This window comes from Bombina bombina, chromosome 4 (assembly GCF_027579735.1).
Source record: "Bombina bombina isolate aBomBom1 chromosome 4, aBomBom1.pri, whole genome shotgun sequence".
NCBI lineage: Eukaryota > Metazoa > Chordata > Amphibia > Anura > Bombinatoridae > Bombina > Bombina bombina.
In genome coordinates, this window is record NC_069502.1 from 953,191,984 (window position 1) to 953,212,673 (window position 20,690).

A 20,690-nucleotide genomic window follows, 5' to 3' on the forward strand; every position below is an offset into this window, starting at 1 on the left:
ACAATCCATCTGTATTACATCAGTTCTTCTAGCCAGTCAGATCTATACATGTTTAAATTAAAGGGTTATTCCAAGCAAAATTGGAAACCGCATGGGTGCATTTCAGTATTGAACAGAAACATTTGTGTAATATACATTTATTAGCAAAAATGCTTCTAATAAAAGCTATAGCTGTTTCAAAATTATATTTAAGTATGCACCGTGCACCAGCATTTTAAATACAACACTAGCTCAGAGAGCCTAAGGTGTTTGTACCCATCTGGGTAACGACTCAATTTGTTAATTGCTGACATGATACAAGCCCTACTGATGCTCTGAGCAGCTATAGTATATAGAATACTGGTGCACTGAGAATATCTAGCTATGCTTCACAAGCATGTGCAGAGAAAAATGTTAACACAAAAACAGTTATAACTTTTACTAGATTTATTTTTGCAAATACATGTATATAGCAAATATGTTTCAATTCAAAGATGTAATAATTCTATGTGTATTTAAATTTTGACTGGAATGTCCCTTGTCAGAGCCGTCGCTAGCACTGAACCACCTTTTGAGCAATCTGGGGCCTCCCACAGGCATCGCCGGGGCTTCCCGTTACTTGTGGTAACGTCACGCGCATTGACGTGATGATGTCACTGCACAACTTTATTTGAAATTAACAATACAAAGTATAGGGAAAGGGGGCATGCTGCTTAGAAGCCTGTATCTCAGGCATCTAATCAGCTACAGACCCCCAAGACCCACCGTTGGAAACGTGATCGCCTAACCTTTCCTTTGGGGATCTGGGAAAAATAGTGAAAAACTGAAAATATTTAAATCCTGCTTAGCACTCAAAGGGTTAAGGTATGAGGAAAGGGAACTGTCCTCAAAATGTTGACCCACTGAAATCAGATCTCGCTTTACATGCTTAATTTAAAGTCTAATTACTTTAGGAAAGTTATATTTTAAGTCTATGATTCATTAATTAACAAAGCCTAAAATTATAATTACCAGTACTTGAAGGGTCCATATTTTTAAGGTTATAGAGGGCAGTTGTACTGATCTTTTGGCATAATCCGCAGCAATGTGTAGAAGTGTAGCTGTCAGTTTGGAGATGTAGTGTAAACTTTTTATTCTCTTTAGAATTTGTTTTGATTATACATATATATGTAAGCTCATTAAAGATATTTAATGAATGTTATAATTATGTGGGGTTCATGCTGTATTTTTCTTCCCCTTTCTCCTGTAGCGAATGCATTTGCATCCATCTTAAGAACAACATTGACAAGTTTCAAATGCTCGCTCTGATGACACGAAAGCTTTTCACTTTTGCCAAGGACGAATGCATGGAGGAAAATCCTGACAGCTTAATGAATCAGGAAGTTCTGACACCAGGACAGCTTTTGTTAATGTTTTTAAAGGTGATTTGCTTATTCAACACAGCACAAAGTTACTGAATGTTGGTTATTGCCTTAAAGGGTCATGAAACTCAAAATTTATCTTACATGATTCAGATATACAATACAATTTTGTAAAAGTTTCCAATTCATTTTAATTAGCAAATTTAATTTGGTCTAATGACATTAATTTTTTTAGAGCATACTTAGGTAGGTAATACACGTGTCTGTAGATCACTATATGGAAGCAAACACTGCTGCCATATATAGTGCTCTTGCAGATGTATAACATTTGATAGAAGCTTTTTTTTTTTTGCAAAACTGCTGCCATATATTGCTACAAACACATTGTACAATCCTGACCCTACCTACCTGCAAAAAAGGATAGCAATAGAACAAAATAAATTTGATGATAAAAGTAAATTTAAACTTTTTTTTTTTTAAGTTGTATGCTCTCTCTAAAATCATGAAAGAGAAATATTTTGGTTTTTATGTCTCTTTAATATTTCATCTAAATATATTGAGACATTGTGTAACTTTTTACATAATATCTTGTATATACACATATATTTGTGTCAACATATACACATATTAACACACAAATATTTATGTATATAGTCATATACATACGTATATATTTACTGGGACCGCAATGTAAAGGCTGTTTTTAGTGCCGTTTTTTTTTTTTCTAAAAAAACTACAATGCCCTCTATTTTCAGGGCATTTTGGGTCACTTTTAGAAAATTAACCAGAGTTTGGATCTCTGGTTAATTTTCTGACCGCTAATTGCTACCACAAACTCGCGGTAGCAATAACAGTAATGGTTGGTTAATTATCACGTGCCTGCAAACGGGCGAGCGGTAATTTAGCGTTCCCCTTGTAATCTAGCCCTAAATATATTTGGAACTTTTCTGGACATTTCATATATATTTCCTATTAATTCTGGGACACCTCATTAATATTTTTCATTATTTTTTCACCCCTTTTTTTTTTTAATTTATTTTTGGATGTTCACATATCCTCTGTGCACATACATATTTTTGTATACCTTTAAGATTGGCCAATCTTTTCTGTTCTGGGTTTTAATATACGACCTTAGCAGCATTCGCTCATATGTCTATTATCCATGTTTAACTCTATCGATGTTATATCTTAGTATCATTTTTCTAAAATCGTATTTTATTAAAATATATATTTTTTTAATGCCTAAGCTGTTCTATCATTGTGTACAACCTAGTCGCAGTTAAAGTTGTAATTTTGTTATCATATTACGCATTGCTGTACACTTTAGCAGCACCTGCTATATAGTTATACATTTTAGCAACATATTTTAGCCACGTTGGCTATATTGATTCACTCTAGCAACATTTCCTAAACTACTCAACAAATTTAATTGTTCCACATTTAGTTATCTTTTATAAGCACTATTATTTTTTATTTTTTTCCATACTTAGATACTGTTTTAACTTTTATCATTATTTTTATTAATTTTGTGATATAACGCAACACCCTTAAGCCTATGTTTTGACGCGTTTCCATTAACATTTTCCTCTATGTATTCTGACTGATGTAAACATACATGTATAGGCCTTTCATGAATCTCTCGAACATCCAATTCCTACATTTTATTAATTGAGAATAAAATTTGTTCTTCTTTTGAAAATCACATAACAACCTCATACAGTACTGTGCAAAAGTTTTAGGCAGGTGTGGAAAATTATGTAAACTAAGAATGCTTTAAAAAAATAGAAATATTCATAGTTTATTTTTATCAATTAACAAAATGCAAAGTGAGTGAACAGAAGAAAAATGTAAATCAAATCAATATTTGGTATGACAACCCTTTGCCTTCAAAACAGCATCAATTTTTCTAGGTACACTTGCACTCTGCAGTTAGGTTGTTCCAAACATCTTGGAGAACTAACCACATTACTGTGGATTTAGGCAGCATCAGTTGCTTCTTTCTCTTCATGTAATCCCAGATAGACTTGATGATATTGAGATCAGGTCTCTGCGGGTCCATATCATAACTTGCAGGACTCCTTGTTCTTCTTTACACTGATAGTTTGTAATGACTTTGGTTGTATGTTTGGAGTTGTCATGCTGCAGAATTAATTTGGGGGCCAATCGGATGCCTCCCTGATAGCATTGCATGATGGATAAGTATCTGCCTGAGCATTGAGGAAACCATTAATTCTGACCAAATCCCCAACTCCATTTGCAAGGGACCTCTACCATGCTTATACTCATTCTTGTACCGCTCTACAGCCCTTCAGAGAAAAAACAGCCTTCTGCTACAGCCAAATATTTCTAATTTTGACTTATCGGTCCAGAGCACCATTGTTCTGCACCACAGTTCCAGTGTTTTTGTGAATAGTTGAGCCTCTTGGCCTTGTGTTGACGTTGGAGGTATGACTTTTTGGGCGCAAATCTTCCATGAAGAGCACTTCTGACCAGACTTTTCCAGACAGTTGTTTGTACCAGAGTCCCACTGGTTTCTGACAATTCAGTGTTCAGAGTTGATGGCTCTGCTGGACATCTTCTGATTGCGAAGGGATGTAAGCATGATGTGTCTCTTATCTGCTGCACTAAGTTTCCTTGGCCAACCACTGTGTCTACAGTTCTCAACATTGCCCGTTTCTTTGTGCTTCTTCAGAAGAGCTTGGACAGCACATTTGGAATCCCCTGTCTGCCTTGAAATTTCTGCTCGAGAGAAACCCTGCTGATGCAGTATAATATTGCCATGATGTATGACTCTGACATTAAACTGTCTTCAGCAACCTCAGCTTGTTGGCAGAGTTTGTCTGTTCATCACCCATTTTTATTACTCCTACACAGCTGTTTCAGTTAATGGCTTTGTTTAAACCTACATATTAAATTGATGATCATTAGCATCTGTTTGGTATAATTGTTTAATCATGCACCCAACTATAGGCCTACAAAATATCTGACTTTGTGTAAGTGTACCTAGAAGAATTGATTACATTTTATAGGCATGCGATAGCTTGATGACTATTCAAGTTTTGCCACAATATGAGAATTCTATTAATTAAAATAATTAACAGTGTTAAGTGTTTTATTCTAAACCTCTATGACTAATACTTTATGCTCAGTTAAAAATGCTTTGAATAATTTAACGTTTTTTAACTCGTATCCCTAATTTGTGTGGCATAACCTGTTGATGGCTATGACATTTTAGGACTTTGACATAGTTAAGCATTGCTGCTCTAGAACCGTGAGAATTAACTGGGAAGTTAAAGGATCATTGCAGTCATTTTGTATTTTTCATTTTACATAGGACATTTAAAAAGGTATTATAGCTTTTTTTTTTTATGCAACTTACTCTCTGTAGTAAAACCAATGTTTTGTTGGCAGACTTGCAGAGGCATGTCCCATTCAACCAATAAAACAATGGGCATTGACGTTATCAGCCAGTAGCCTTTAATAGGAAGTACACAAATGACACTACTATATCAGTTTACAGTTAAATTAAAATATGTTTTAATTAAAGGGTCATTACATTGAAAAAAAAAATTACATGCTTTCGTTTGTTAGAGCAGGTAATTTTATCACTATCAACCCTGCAAATCTATGTGTTTAACCCATTGGTCTATCGGTTCTCTGTGGCTCCTAAGCGATACTTTAAATGTGTGTTTAACCCCATTTGCAGGGATTAAATCACAAAGATTTGCAGGTAAATAGTGATAAAATTACATGGTCTAATGAATGGCTCTTATAACTCTTTTGTAGCTGTCAAAAAAAAGAGCATTATGTGCACAGTAGGGCATTTTTTACTCTGATGTGCTTGCATTACAATATATATTTATGAAATAACACTTTTTTCTTTTTTGTTTTCTCGCAATTTGCTTGAATTTATCTTTCGCCTTCAGGAAAAAATGGAGGGTTGGCTGGTGTTAGCGAAGCTAAACCTAGACAAAAGAGGACAAAAAACTAATCTTGTCTTGAACACAGAAACCCTCATGAAAATATTTGGTTCTACAACCGATCTCACAAGAGCATGTGAATATCTGCTGGCCACTGGCAACCTGCGATCTAAAACGGGTAAGAAAATGTGCACTGGAAACAGGAGAACACTTTTTATTTAGAAAACCCTTAACCCCTTTGTGACCAGAGAACTTTTCCATTTGTTGACCGTCTGCGACCAGGGCTATTTTTGCATTTCTGTTGTGTTTAGCTGTAAGTTTCCTCTTACTCATTTACTGTACCCACACATATTATATACCGTTTTTCTCACCATTAAATGGACTTTCTAAAGATACCATTATTTTCATCATATCTTATAATTTACTATAAACATTTTTATAAAATATGATGGAAACACAAAAAACGTTTTCTAACTTTGACCCCCAAAATCTGTTACACATCTACAACCACCAAAAAAACTCCCATGCTAAATAGTGTCTAAATTTTGTCTTGAGTTTAGAAACCCCCAATGTTTACATGTTCTTTGCTTTTTTTGTACATTATAGGGCAATAAATACAAGTAGCACTTTGCTATTTCCAAACTATTTTTTTTCCCCCAAAATTAGCAATAGTTACATTGGAACACTGATATCTGTCAAGAATCTCTAAATATCCCTTGACATGTGTATATTTTGTTTTAGTAGACAACCCAAAGTATTGATCTAGGCCCATTTTAGTATATTTCATGCCACTATTTCACCGCCAAATGCGATCAAATAAAAATCGTTCACTTTTTCACAAACTTTAGGTTTCTCAGTAAAATTATTTACAAACAGCTTGTGCAATTATGTCACAAATGGTTGTAAATGCTTCTCTGGGATCCCCTTTGTTCATAAATAGCAGACATATTTGGCTTTGGCATAGTTTTTTTGGTAATAAGGCTGCAAAATGCAGCTGCGCACCACACTTGTATTATGCCCAGCAATGAAGGGGTTAATTAGGGAGCTCCCACCCACCAACGATCGGCACCATCGCTACCGGTGCAGAGAGGGCCACAGAGTGGCTCTCTCTGCATCGGTGTGAAAAAAAAATGGTATTGAAGGATGCCTCAATATCCGAGGCATCTCTGCAATATCATAAAAGCGGAAGCGATCCGGAACTTCCTTGGTCATGAAGGGTATTTTTTTGTAGGGCGTTCCTGGCACGTCCTCGGTCATGAAGGGGTTAATGATTATTACATCTGTATAATTATATTTTAAAAAGCATTGTCTATTGAAAATAGAACAGAGAGAACAAGGAGCCTCTATTGTAAGCCTCTCACCAGATGTATCGGCACAACCGGAGTGCCAGACAGAGCAGCACGGGACCTTCTCAGTCGCCCGTAAGACACAGTAACCGCGTCACAACACTTATCAGAAGGGGCGAGTACCCGGGCAGACCAATCAGGAGGTCCAAAACGAGCCGGAAGTACAATCTTTTATTTGTACATACAGATAGCGACGCGTTTCTCAGCAAATAATACAGCTGTTTCATCAGGTTGTAGCCTGATGAAACAGCTGTATTTGCTGAGAAACGCGTCACTATCTGTATGTATAAATAAAAGATTGTACTTTTACACTATCCGTGCTCCTGTTTGATTCTCACGGACCTCTTGATCTGCCTACTTCTGGCTCGTTTTGGACCTCCTGATTGGTCTGCCCGGGTACTCGCCCACTCTGATAAGTGTCCTGACGCGCTTACTGTGTCTTACGGGCGACTGAGAAGGTCCCGTGCTTCTCTGTCTGGCACTCCGGTTGTGCCGCTACATCTGCTGAGAGGCTTACAATAGAGGCTCCTTGTTCTCTCTGTTCTATGTGGCGCCTCTGTTTTTCCTTTTTGGGTTCCCTTTGATTGGTCTTTTCGTTTGAAGAGAGCAGCCTTCTTTTACTGTATATTCTACTCTACATATGGTCACAAGCGCACCTCTTGTGAGGATCTTCTGAATACTCCTTTACTTATTTTAAAAAGCCAATTATGTTGCTTTACTGTATACATACAGCGTACTTAAAACCCAAATGTTTTTCTTTCATAATTCAGATAGAGCATGCAATTTTAAGCAACTTTCTAATTTACTTCTATTATCAATTTTTCTTCATTCTCATGTTATCTTTATTTGAAAAAGCAGTAATGTAAGGTTAGAAGCCGGGCCATTTTTGGTTCAGAACCTAGGTAGTGCTTGCTGATTGGTGGCTAAATGTAGCAAACCAATCAGAAAGCTCTACCCAGGTGCTGAACCAAAAATGTGACAGCTTCTAACCTTATATTCCTGCTTTCTCCAATAAAGATAGCAAAAGAACAAAGAAAAATTGATAATAGGAATAAATTATAAAATTGCATGCTCTATCTGAATCATGAAAGAAAAAAAATTGGGTTTATTATCCCTTTTTAAGGGATATTCAAAGCTTGTCTTCAGTGCACACCAATTGTAGCTAGAGAATGGTATATATAATATTGTAATGTTTCCATTCTGGTTCAAATGCCATGAGAGAATGTTGGCATGATTAAAGGTATCACCTAAACACCCCTGGAATTGCGGCAGCCAAGTGGTTAATAGTGATAGGAAAATGGTTTGGCGCATTCGTTAGAAATAACAAATATTGGCCTTATAATTGTTTATTCTAAATACGTATTGATTGATGAACATCTTCATATTTTCCTTTTATTGGATGAAGTAATTAAATGTAAGTTATTTGGAATCAAATTTAAGATGGTTATTGCCATGTTACATTCAATATTCAAATGTTCCTTTAAAACAAATGTTAAAGGGCCATACTTTAATTTGTTAGTGCATGTCACATAGTCAGGCCAGATTTTGAGGATATCTGAACCAGAGCACAGGTGAAATAATCAGCTGATAAGTAAACATGGTTATTTTACCTGCTCTAACCTAAGGAAATCCTGAAAACCTGGCCTGTTGGGGAGGCCTGAGGACAGGTTTGAAAACCAATGTTCTGTAGGAACATTGAGGTGGTCGAGTAAATATCAAGAAGTGAGGGAGCGAATGGTTCTTCTATTCAAATTTTATATTCTACTCGTAAAACCAGCAGTGTTTATTAGGAGTTTTTTGAATGGAAAATTTTAGCAAAAACACAAATGTGTTTTGGAAACTAATCATTTTTTTGTGCTTTTATACTATCGGGTAATGAATCACTTTATGACATTGTTGCTGTTGTTTTTTTTTTATATATAACATATAAGACCTATTCATACATAACAATAGTCCTGAAACAGGTTATTTTCAGTGCTAGGCAGCGTTATCTGAGAATATAAATAACCTAATGACAAACTGCAGTGTAATAACCTGCCTCTTAATTGTAGACATATAATAATGTGAAAGTGGTAACCTACGAGTAAAATGTACTAATTAGGTTAATAGTAGTATATGAAACATACGTCCACAATATGGTTAAACATATATAAGTGAGACCTCGTTTTCCCTGGCAAATGTTCCTCCCACAACGAAGAAGGTCACTCCCTAATTATTCTAATGATACACAAAAGAGGAGGACTAGCAGTTGGCATGACCTCTCTTGGGCCTTAGTACATTTATAAATAAAGATGAGCATCTGATATTTAGATAACCTTTCAAAATTATATAAAGAATTACAGCATGAAATGTAAAAGCTATAACAATTGTTGCTGTTTTCTTTATAGGTCTTGGAATGCTGCAAAATTCTGGCCTTGTTGTAGTTGCTGACAAGCTGAATTTCGTCCGATACATCTCCCATTTCCGTTGCGTGCACAGAGGTGCTGCTTTTGCCAAGATGAGGACCACCAGTGTGCGCCGGCTTTTGCCTGAGTCCTGGGGTTTCCTGTGCCCTGTACACACACCAGATGGCGAGCCCTGCGGTCTCATGAATCACATGACGGCAGTGTGTGAAATTGTTACGCAGCCGATATCCAATTCTTCCCTGCTCTTATTGCTTTGCTCATTAGGTACTGTTGTCTTACTGAGTCCTTTAAAGTGAAGGTAAACTTTGATGAATGAAAGCCCGGTTTTTAAAAATACTATTAAAAACAGGGGCACTTTCATTCATCAAAGTTTAGAAAGCAGCCGTTTTGATTAAAAACTTACCTTTTGTTCTTCTCACAGCCAGAGCAGCTTCCCCCACCCGGAGATCCTCTCTTCACACGTCAGCAATGACTAATCCGGCTTCCTCCAATCACAGCATGACTCCCCTGGGGGGAAAGCTGTGATTGGAGGAAGCCGGATTAGTCATTGATGGCGTGTGAAGAGAGGATCTCCATGTGGGAGAAGCTGCTCTGGCTGTGAAAAGAACAAAGGTAAGTTTTTAATCAAAACGGCTGCTTTCTAAACTTTGATGAATGAAAGTGCCCCTGTTTTTAATAGTATTTTTAAAAAACGGGCTTTCTTTCATCAAAGTTTACCTTCACTTTAAGCTTACAAAAGTGAAGAGGTATAATTTTCTCTTCGGGTCAGTCCTACTATATAATTGCTGTCCAGAGATTCTGAATCATTTGTAATTTTATGTACTGTGTAATTATTAGCCTTTCAACAAATGCAAGTGAAACTGCCTGAGCACTATTGCCAAATGTAAATAACTAAGGGGCTTCAGTATCATATTTTGTTCAGAACTTATTAGCTCACCTGCCCATGTCCAGGTAAGTCTAATCAGACACTGTGATTTTTAAAGTGTAAATTAACATTAAAGGGACAGTCTACATCAGAATTTCTATTGTTTAAAAAGATAGATAATCCCTTTTATTATCCATTTCCCAGTTTTTCATAACCAACACGTTTATATTAATATACTTTTTACCACTGTGATTACCTTGTATTTAAGCCTCTGCAGACTGATCCCTTATCTCAGTGCTTTTGACTGACATGCAGTTTAGCCAACCAGTGCAGACTCCTAAATAACTCCACGGGAGTGAGCACAATGTTTATATGACACACATGAACTAGTACTGTCTAACTGTGCCCTATCGGAATCATGAAAGTTTAATTTTGACTAGACTGTCACTTTAAAGGCAGATAAATGTGCAAGGAGTAAATGCTATAATGTGTCAGAGCATTTATTATTGCACTATAGCTTGCATATACATATGTTTAACCTGCAAACGGGTTAAATGCATAGTGAGCCAGTGACAAAAGGCATACATGTACAGCCACAAATTGGCAGCTATCCAGTAGTTCATTGCTGTTCCTGAGCCTACCTAGGTATGCTTTTCAACAAAGAATACCAAGAGATTGAAGTCAATTTGCTAACAGAATTAACTTGAAAAGTAGCTTAAAATTGCATGTTCTGAGTCATGAAAGATGGATTTTGACTTCCATGTCTTTTTTAAACATTTAAAATCTGAAGCCTTTCTAAAGGAGAACAGAGGTTGGACTTTATATGTCGTACAATTAACCGTTTTGGTAGAAAGTAGAATTTTGTTTTCACTATTGTGTCCCTTAAAAGGGGACAATAACGTGGAGAAATCGCATGCTCTAAATTCGCAGAGCATGTCATTTTAACACTATAAACTCTGCAGTGCTATTTGTTTGACCCTTTCAAATGGGTTAAACACATAGTTAAAGTACTGCTCAGGACCAGCAGTGTTCTGTGGCTACCAAGTATGTTTGCAGAGGTTAAACACACAGCATTGCAGGGTCGCTAGTGTTAAAATGACATGTTCCTAAAAATCACAGCATGTCATTTTTCCACTATAATGTCCCTTTAAATGTTTGATGTACTGTGAGAAGTTTACATTACATTTTTTCTTTTTTGTTAAGAGTATACAAATTTTAATTACACCCCTTTTAAATGTGGAGATTTTTTAACTTTGTAATGTTTGCTGTATCTTAGTAAACCTCTGAGCAGGGTGGCTGGAAAGCATTTATATAATTTACTGATTTTATTTACTATTTTTTTTTCCTTCAGGTGTCACCCCCATAGATGGAATACCAGGAAAACCATTTGTAGATTGTTACCCAGTCATGTTAGATGGTGCTATGGTGGGCTGGGTAGACAAAGACATGGCCCCCAATGTTGTCAACACACTGAGAACTTTCAAGGTGAGGCTTATTTATTCCCCTTTATCGTTATAATCCGTAGATCTCAATATATAAAATCTTAAAATCAGCCATTGTTATTGGTAAATATTTTGTTGTTCCACAAAATTTATCTCCACCTCAACTTACAAGCAGTGCCAGTTCTATGATGGTGCTGGGAGGTGCTTAGCCACGCCAAACGCACATGTAGCACCGTCTTAAAGGGACACTGAACCCAAATTTTTTTCTTTTGTGATTCAGATAGAGCATGCAATTTAAGCAACTGTCTAATGTACTCCTATTATTATTTTTTTCTTCATTCTCTTGGTATCTTTATTTGAAAAGCAAGAATGTGAGTTTAGATGCCAGCCCATTTTTGGTGAACAACCTGGGTTGTTCTTGCTGATCGGTGGATAAATTCACCCACCATTAAACAAGTGCTGTCCAGGGTCAGAACCAAACATTGTCTGGCTCCTTAGCTTTTTCAAATAAAGATAGCAAGAAAACGAAGAAAAATTGATAATAGGAGTAAATTAGAAAGTTGCTTAAAATTGCATGCTCTACTAACGAGCTTGATTATGACTTTTGGAATCTAATTCAATCCACGGTACTGTTGCATTCAGAGGGATTCCTGATTATGGGGGGAGACTTTAATATGGCCCCACAGTCTCCGTTAGACAGAAAGAGATTTAACAGTAAACAACTCAAAAATAAAAAGGATAAATTAGAAACAAAGATATTCAAGAACATATACCAGAACTTAATGGTAAGAGACATATGGAGGGTACTTAACCCTGACTTACGGGATTACACTTGTCTTTCTAGAGCGCATAAAACGCTCTCCAGAATAGATCTTTTTTTAATAGATGAGAAACTTTGCCCCAGAAAAATAAAAGCAGCAATCACTCCAATAGTTATTTCAGACCATGCTCCAATATCACTCGAGTTTCAACTAGAGCCCCCAAGAGATGTTCCATTGAGATTTAGGTTTCCTTTTTATCTGGTAAATGATGTGAAATTTAAAAAAATTTTAAAAGACAAATTTAAGGAATATGTACAATTTAACATTGATTACATAGATAGACCGGATATCTTCTGGGGAGCAGCAAAAGCAGTAATTAGAGGGGAAATAACAGCATATGCTGCCAAGTTAACTAAGATACTAAGAAAAAGGGAGAAAGAAGCCATTCATTTTGTGATAAACTCATACAATAGGTTCCTCTTAACAAAGTCATCTTTTAACTGGGCCAAATATATTAAAGCTAAAAAAGAAAGAGATGCCCTAATACTTCTCAAGGAAACTCAAAAAGACCTAAAATTTAGGGCTAAAATGTACCGTTTTGGCAACAAATCAGGCAAATTACTTGCCAATCTAGTAAAAGGAGAAAAAAAGCCCTTTAGGATAGATAGAATACAACAAGAAGGTCAGACACACACAAACTCAGAGGATATCTTAAGGAGTTTCACAAATTATTACAGAGATATTTACTCACTAAGAACGGCTGACAGTGAGCAATCCAGAGATTTCTGGAGCAAGTTAATTTATTCTACAGTTCCAGAGGAAGTAATAACCACTTTAAACAAACCAATTTCGGAGGAGGATGTAAATAAAACGATAGCAAGATTGTCACTTAATAAAGGTGCAGGCCCAGATGGACTGCCTAATGAGGTTTATAAGATCTTAGCCCCGGAAGTAGCCTCCCATCTATGTAGTATGTATAATAACTTTTATGTCAATGGTAATCCGGTCCCAGTGACTTTCTCAGCCTCATTTACAACGCTAATCTTGAAACCAGGTAAAGACCCAACCCAAAGAGAGTCGTACCGCCCTATAGCACTCCTGAACTCAGAGTATAAAATCTTGACCTCAATATTAGCTGAAAGACTTCAAAATAGTTTAACATATATAATTCATAGAGACCAAGCAGGTTTCTTGAAGAACCGAAACTCTACTTCAAAAATTAGAGAAGCGCTGGTGATTTCCGAATATTTTTCTCAAAGGTTAGACAGAGAGGGGGGAGAAATGGGTGCACCTGACCTCGCCATAGTGGCAATTGATGCAGAAAAAGCCTTCGATTCGGTTCTATTCACTCACATTTTCACATCATTGGATAAATTCGGATTTTTAGGTAAGTTCCGGGAATTCATAGAAAATTTATATAAAAGATCTAAAACAAATTTAATAGTTAATAACCTTACGTCTACAGATATCGATATACAAAAGGGTACGAGGCAGGGGTGCCCACTCTCCCCCCTCTTATTTGACATAGCCATAGAACCCCTGGCAATCATGATCAGGCAGTCTTTGCAAGGAGTTAGAATATCCGATTATGAATTAAAAATTGCATTGTATGCTGACGATATCCTTCTCTATATTGCGAATACAAAGATTAATATTCCTAAACTTTTACATATAATAGCTAGCTATGGTACCTTCTCAGGTTACAAAATAAATGCATCAAAATCAGAAATCTACTGGCTTAGAAAAAAGTCAGACTCAATCAGTGATTGTCCATTTAAGGAAGTAATAACGTCATTTAAATACTTAGGTATTAATATTCCAGTTAACTCGGCGGACTTATATAAACTTAATATATCTGTAACTTTATCAACCATATTTGAGAAGCTGAAAACTTGGATTAACCTACCAATCTCTCTCTCTGGGAGAATCGCACTTTACAAGATGGTTCTCCTCCCTAAACTCTTGTACGTGTTACAAAATACCCCTTTATTTATGTTTGAAAAAGATATTCGCTCATTAAACTCGGCAGTTAGAAACTTCCTATGGCAAGGCAAGAGATCGAGGATATCATTATCTAAGCTCTCGGTGGGAAGAGAATATGGAGGATTGGCTCTCCCAGATATAAGATCCTATAACTTAGCATTCCTTGCGCGAACAATAACAGATTGGATATGTACTAAAAATTATGTAACTAACAACCTGTTGGATGAAAGCATATGTTTTCCTTTTCATCCAATAGGTTTGACTCACTGTTCACCAAAAGCATTACCCAATGTAATTAAGAAATATAAAACTATCTTTAATCCCATCAAAGCATGGTGGAAGATTGCCAATCGGTTGAAGATTAACAGTAAAGCTTCAAAGTATCTCCCAATAAAGGGGAACCCTGAGTTCCACCCAGGGATGAACTCGACAGTTTTTGCCAAATGGCATGAACTAGACCTAAAAACAGTCCAACAATTTCTTAATTTAGATGGAAAATGTATAAAATCATTTGACGAAATAAAAAATGAATTTAAGCTACCGAATAATCAATTCTTCGCATATCTACAACTAAGGCATTATATCACAGATCTGATAAGAGAAGTGGGTTGGGATTGGAGCTGGGGTAAATTGGAAAACTGGTTAATACTCACCAGAGCTGGTCACACCGCAATTACCTATTGTTATCTTTCTTTGAATGGAACTAAGGGATTACCTATACTGGAACAGGTGGCCTCTGAGTGGAACAGTTTAAATTTCCCTAGCACCATAGATTCACAGGTTATCCAAAGATCTATAAACAAAGTTCACCAGGCCACACTCTCCGCAACATGGAGAGAGTCACACCTAAAAATACTGCACAAAGCATATTTTACCCCTGAAAAGGGCTACAAATTACACAACCCGAATTTTAACAAATGCCCAAAATGCTCATTTATGGCAGCAGACTTTAAACACATGATCTGGAGCTGCCCAAAAATTAGCCAACTTTGGCTAAAGATCCAATATTGGCTCAACATCACACTTGGATTATCCCCTCTGGATCTCACACCTATGCAAATAGTGTTCTGCCTAGGTCAGGGAGAAGGACAACACCCTCAGGAAAAATTGGTAATACTAACAATACTAGCAGTTAGATACCTAATTGTTAAAAACTGGAAAAACCATAAAACCCCAGCATTAATAGAAGTGAAAAATTGCCTTAAAAAACAATGTATTCTAGAACAAAGAGATGTCAGTATGAACAATGAGAAGGACATAAAAACATTTTTTAATAAATGGTCAAAACTCATTAAAAGCTTCCCAGTAAATGAAATAGAGAATATAATCTTTCCATTTAGAAATACTGAGCTGGTACAGTTAGGGATGTGGTAGGGGAGGAGACGCGAGAGAAGGAATGAACATTCCCCATCCTTGGAAATTCTTCCTTTTTTTTTTTTTTTTCTTCTTTTTTTTTTTTCCCCCTTTCTTGTTGTTTTTTTTTTTTTTTTTTTTTTTGTTGGGCCGAGGTGGATAATATGTTAGACAACAAAAAAAAAAATATAAAACAAATCAGCAACCGTATTTTGAAGGAATTACTTATTTTTTGTATAGGATCCCTCTCCAGGGTTTAGAGGAGAAGAGGATCTCAATATATCTTGACTTAGGTATTGACTTGTAATTGTTACTGAAACTTTGATGTTGTAACATGATTGCTGATATGAAAATAAAGATTTATAAAAAAAAAAATTGCATGCTCTATCTGAATCACAAAATAAAAAAAATTTGGGTTCAGCGTCCCTTTAAGCTGTGAAGAGCAGTGAATGCTCTACCAAGTGGCTCTCTGTCATGCACGCAAAAGATAACTATTTATATGTTAAAGGGACATTATACACTAGATTTTTCTTTGCATAAATGTTTTGTAGATGATTAATTTATATAGCCTATACCGCTTCTTTTTTTAAATGTATAGTTTTGCTTATTTTTAAATAACATTGCACTGATTTTCAGACTCCTAACCAATCCCCAAAGTTTTAAGAGAATACTTATGTCTACCTACTCCAGCTTGCTCCTGTTTGTGTAGAGTCTTTTCAAATGCAGAGGAGGGGGGTGTCTGCTTTTTTTGCTTTTGAACCAATTTCAGTGGGTATTCCAGCTAACCTTTTCAGCAGTGCTAAACTGGGAACTTCTAAGTAAGTTTTTAAATGGTTTTATAATAGATTTTTAGATCAGTATCTGTGTATATTATTCTTTATAGTAGTGTCTATTACATGCAGTTATATGAACAGTGGTGTATAATGTCCCTTTAATTTTTATGCAAAAATATTTTTATATTTCAGCTTTTAATTTTAACTTTTAAACTTAAATAAAGTTCAAGTTTGTGCCATAACCGGGTGGGGATTGGATAGAAGCTGCTCACTGGGTGAAAATCAAAAATTCCACAGCTTTATTGATGTTTAGTGACACTCCTCACACACATAAAAACAGAATATTTCTTTTCTATGGCATGGAGAGTCCACTATTTCATTCCAATTACTAGTGGGATATTCAACTCCTGGCCAGCAGGAGGAGGCAAAGAGCACCCCAGCAGAGCTGTTGAGTGTCACTTCCCTTACCCATAATCCCCAGTCATTCTTTGCCTCTATCATCGGGAGGATGTGCGAAGATGAGTGTCTGAAGATATTTAATTCTTTAATGGGTACTTTTCCCTGCAAGCAATGATTGGGGCTATGCTGTCTCCATGTAAATTTCTTTAGTAAGAGTAATGGTGGCTTTTAGCAGTTAGAAGGTTGTAAGGTGGTCCTTGCTTTATTTTGAACACCTATGCTACTCCTTTTTTAGAAAACCAGGGTTGATTACTATGTTTTGTCTTTTTCTACAGGTCCCTGACAGAGGTGGTGGTATCTGTCACACCTAAGAAGCTGCTTCTGCCCTGCAGCTGGATCCACAGGTAAGTGCTCTTACCTTCTAGGTATTGAGGGTCAGCACTTAGGGGTTAATCCCTCTGTGGAAAATCATGGGCCTATTTATCTCCTTATGTTGGAGTAACTTTGGGGCAGCTTGCTAGGGCACTACATCTGCTAGGGAAGTAGCTGTAAACCGGCACTGCATCTGCTAGGTAAGTAGCTATAGAGGCTGGCAAATAAGGGGTTATACCTTTATTAGGACAAGGATCAAGGCTCTTATGACTCTCAAGGGGTTAATATCTGAAGAGAGGATATGGGGAGTTAATTTTAATTATATGATCACACATTAACGACTCTATACCGCATTTTCGCGCATTTTACAATTCTGTGGTGCAGTTGATAACAATTTTTTTGTGTTTGTTGCTGTCAAGTGACCGGGCTTCGCGCTTCCACTATACGGCTTTCCGACTGTCAGCCAAGTGCAGAGCGAATTGCGGTGTGACTTGTCTGCTAGTTGATCTGGAATATAATAATAAGATCTCGGCTGGTGTCCTCAGAGTCTGCGATATCTTCCCTACTAGTGGGAACTTCTCTGCTGTCCAGAGCGGTAGGTCCTCAGAAGGGCTAAGGAATAGAGTTGCCCATATCTGAAAGTTAAACTTTTTAACATTTAAAGGTACAGTTAAGAAATGTTTTATTTATTTTCGAAGTTCTTAAAGGGACACTGAACCCACATTTTTTCTTTCGTGATTCAGATAGGAGTAAATTAGAAAGTTGCTTAAAATTGCATGCTCTATCTATCTGAATCACAAAATAAAAAAATTGGGTTCATTGTCCCTTTAAGTGTGCAGTACATCTTTTTCAGATTTGAGATTTTTTTCTATTTCATTATGGACACTGAATCAAATTTAAGAGTTAATTTGGAGAAGTCTTTATATTGTTTGGAAGTGCAAGTTGTCCCTCCTATGCAGCTTTGTTCCACATGTTTAAATAGGACCTTGTCATCTAGAGACAAGGATACCCCCTCTGAGCCATATGTTTCTCAGGATAATATTGTCCATGCCATGCCTCAGCTTTCTCCTCAAATGTCCCAAGCTTTAGCAGTTTCACATGCAGTGCCCTGCGGTTCCTCAACATTTTACTGGGTTTATTTATTTACCAGGAGATTTTGCTGCGCAGATAACTTCTGCGGTTTCTGCAGCCTTATCGGCTTTCCCTGTTACTGGTAAGCGTAAGAGGAAATCTAAAAAAAATTCTGTTAGTAAGGGTTTTGACTCCGCTAAGGCTGCGTTAGTCAACCTTTCTCAGTAGCTTCTGAGAGCGAGATCTCAGACGCTGACACTATAGTGGAAAAATCTACAGATTCAGAGGAGGTTAATTTTAGATTTAAACTAGAACACCACCGATTACTTTTTAAGGAGGTCCTTGCTACTTTGGAAGACTCCGACTCATCTGTCGCTGAGAGCCAAAAAAAAGTCTAGTAAACTAGAGTATATGATGTCTCTTCATCTGTGGAAGTTTTTCCAGTTCCAGACCATATGTCGGAAATTATAGCGCAGAAATGGAAAAAGCCAGGGATTCCTTTTTACCCTTACCCTGTTTTTAAAAAAATGTTTCCTGTTGCGGACTCTATACATGACTCGCGGGCACACAGTGCCCAAGGGTAGAGGGAGCTATTTCTACTCTAGCCAAGAGAACTACTATTCCTATTGAGGATAATTGTTCTTTCAAGGATTCCATGGATAAGAAGCTAGAAGCTTACTTAAGAAAGATGTACATTCAGGGATTACAGTGGCAACCAGTTGCATGTATTGCTACGGTTGCAGGGGCAGCAACTTATTGGTGCGATGCCTTGTCTGACCTGATTTCAGAGGAGACAACTATAGAGGAGATTCAGGATAGGATCAAGGCTCTTAAGCTGGCCAATACTTTTATCTGTGATGCCAACATGCAAGTGCTTAGACTGGGGGCCAAGATTTCTAGCCTAGCTGTTCTAGCTCGCAGAGCTCTCTGGTTAAAATCTTGGTCTGCAGATGTAACTTCCAAGTCCAAACTTCTGTCTTTACCTTATAAGGACAATACTTTATTTGGTCCTGTTCTGGCTGAGATCATTTCCGAAATTACGGGTGGAAAGGGATCTTTCCTACCTAAGAAGAATAGACCTAAAAATGCCAGAATTCTAATTTTCATTCCTTTCATTACTTCAAAGGACAGAAGTCTTCCGTCTCCTTTTCCAAGCCGGAGCAACTCCGGACCTCATGGAGGTCGAGTCAGCCTTGGAATAAGGGGAAGCAAGCAAAGAAACCTTCCGCTGATTCTAAATGAGCATGAAGAGACCGCCCCCGATCCAGTCTTGGATCAAGTGGTGGGCAGCTTTTCCTTTTTTTTGGCAGGGTTGGATACGCAATGTCCCAGATCCTTGGGCTGTGGACATAGTATCCCAGGGTTACAGAATAAGATTCAAGTCTTGCCCCCGCAGGGGCAGATTTATCCTGTCAAGGTTATCTGCAAACCAGGTAAAGAGAAAGGCCTTCTTAAACTGCGTAAAGGACCTATCTTCCCTGGGAGTGATTGTTCCAGTTCCTGTAGAGGAACAGGGTCAAGGATTCTATTCAAATCTTTTTGTGGTTCCCAAAAAGGAGGGAACTTTCCATCCCATCCTACACCTAAAGTTTCTCAACAAATTCCTCAAGGTTCTGTCCTTCAAAATGGAAACTGTTTGTTCCATTCTTCCATTGGTCCAAGAGGGTCAGTTCATGACGACCATAGATCTGAAGGACGTGTATCTTCATGTTCCCATTCACAGGGAACATTACCAGTTTCTGAGGTTTGCTTTTCTGGACAAACATTTCCAGTTTGTTGCCCTTCCTTTTGGTCTTGCTACGGCTCCTCGAATCTTTACAAAGGTTCTAGGGGCTCTTTTAGCGGTGGTCAGATCTTGGGAAATAGCGGTGGCGCCTTACCTGGACGACATTTTGGTTTAAGCGCCATCTTTTCAGCTAACAAGATCTTATACAGAGATGTTGTCTATTCTACGTTCCCACGGGTGGAAAGTGAATCTGGAAAAGTGTTCCCTGGTACCAGATACCAGAGTGTTTTTCTTGGGAACAATTATAGATTCTCTATCTATATGAAAAAAATTCTGACGGATGTCAGAAAATCCAAAATTCTTGCTTCTTGCCTTTCACTTCAGTCTTCTGTCTGTCCATCAGTGGCTCAATGCATAGAGGTAATTGGTCTGATGGTTGCTTCTATGGACATCACTCCTTTTTGCTCTGTTTCATCTGAGACCTCTACAGCTATGCATGCTCAGTCAATGGAATGGAGACTCCTCAGATCTCTTGCAGAGGATAGCTCTGGATCCCCTAACAAGATATTCTCTTCCGTTGTGGATTTTGCATGACCATCTGTCTCGGGGTACATGCTTCCTGAGACCGTTCTGGGTGATTGTGACCACGGATGACAGACTGTTAGGCTGGGGAGCAATTTTGGACTCTTTAAAGGCGCAGGGTCTTTGGACTCGAGAGGAGTCTTCTCTTCCCATAAACATCCTGGAGTTGAGAGCTATCTTCAATGCTTTGACAGCTTGCCCTCAACTAGCCTTGGTCCGGCTTATCAGATTCTAATCAGACAACATCACCTGGGTGGCATACATCAACCACCAGAGAGGGACTCTGAGTTTGTTAGCAATGAAGGAGGTGACCCCCATTCTCCAGTGGGCAGAATCTCATGATTTTCACCTA

At 37.5% G+C, this 20,690-nt stretch overlaps 1 protein-coding gene across 1 annotated transcript in view; it reads left to right on the plus strand.

Annotated features, from left to right (window-relative positions):
• The window catches only part of POLR1B (RNA polymerase I subunit B), a 58,398-nt gene that overhangs the window by 16,238 nt on the left and 21,470 nt on the right, over window positions 1-20,690 (plus strand). The window contains exons 7-10 of the mRNA XM_053711955.1: window positions 1,229-1,400; window positions 5,267-5,438; window positions 8,994-9,275; window positions 11,228-11,361. Of these exons, the coding sequence (XP_053567930.1) occupies window positions 1,229-1,400; window positions 5,267-5,438; window positions 8,994-9,275; window positions 11,228-11,361 (760 nt within the window). The remainder of the gene's footprint in view (window positions 1-1,228; window positions 1,401-5,266; window positions 5,439-8,993; window positions 9,276-11,227; window positions 11,362-20,690) is intronic.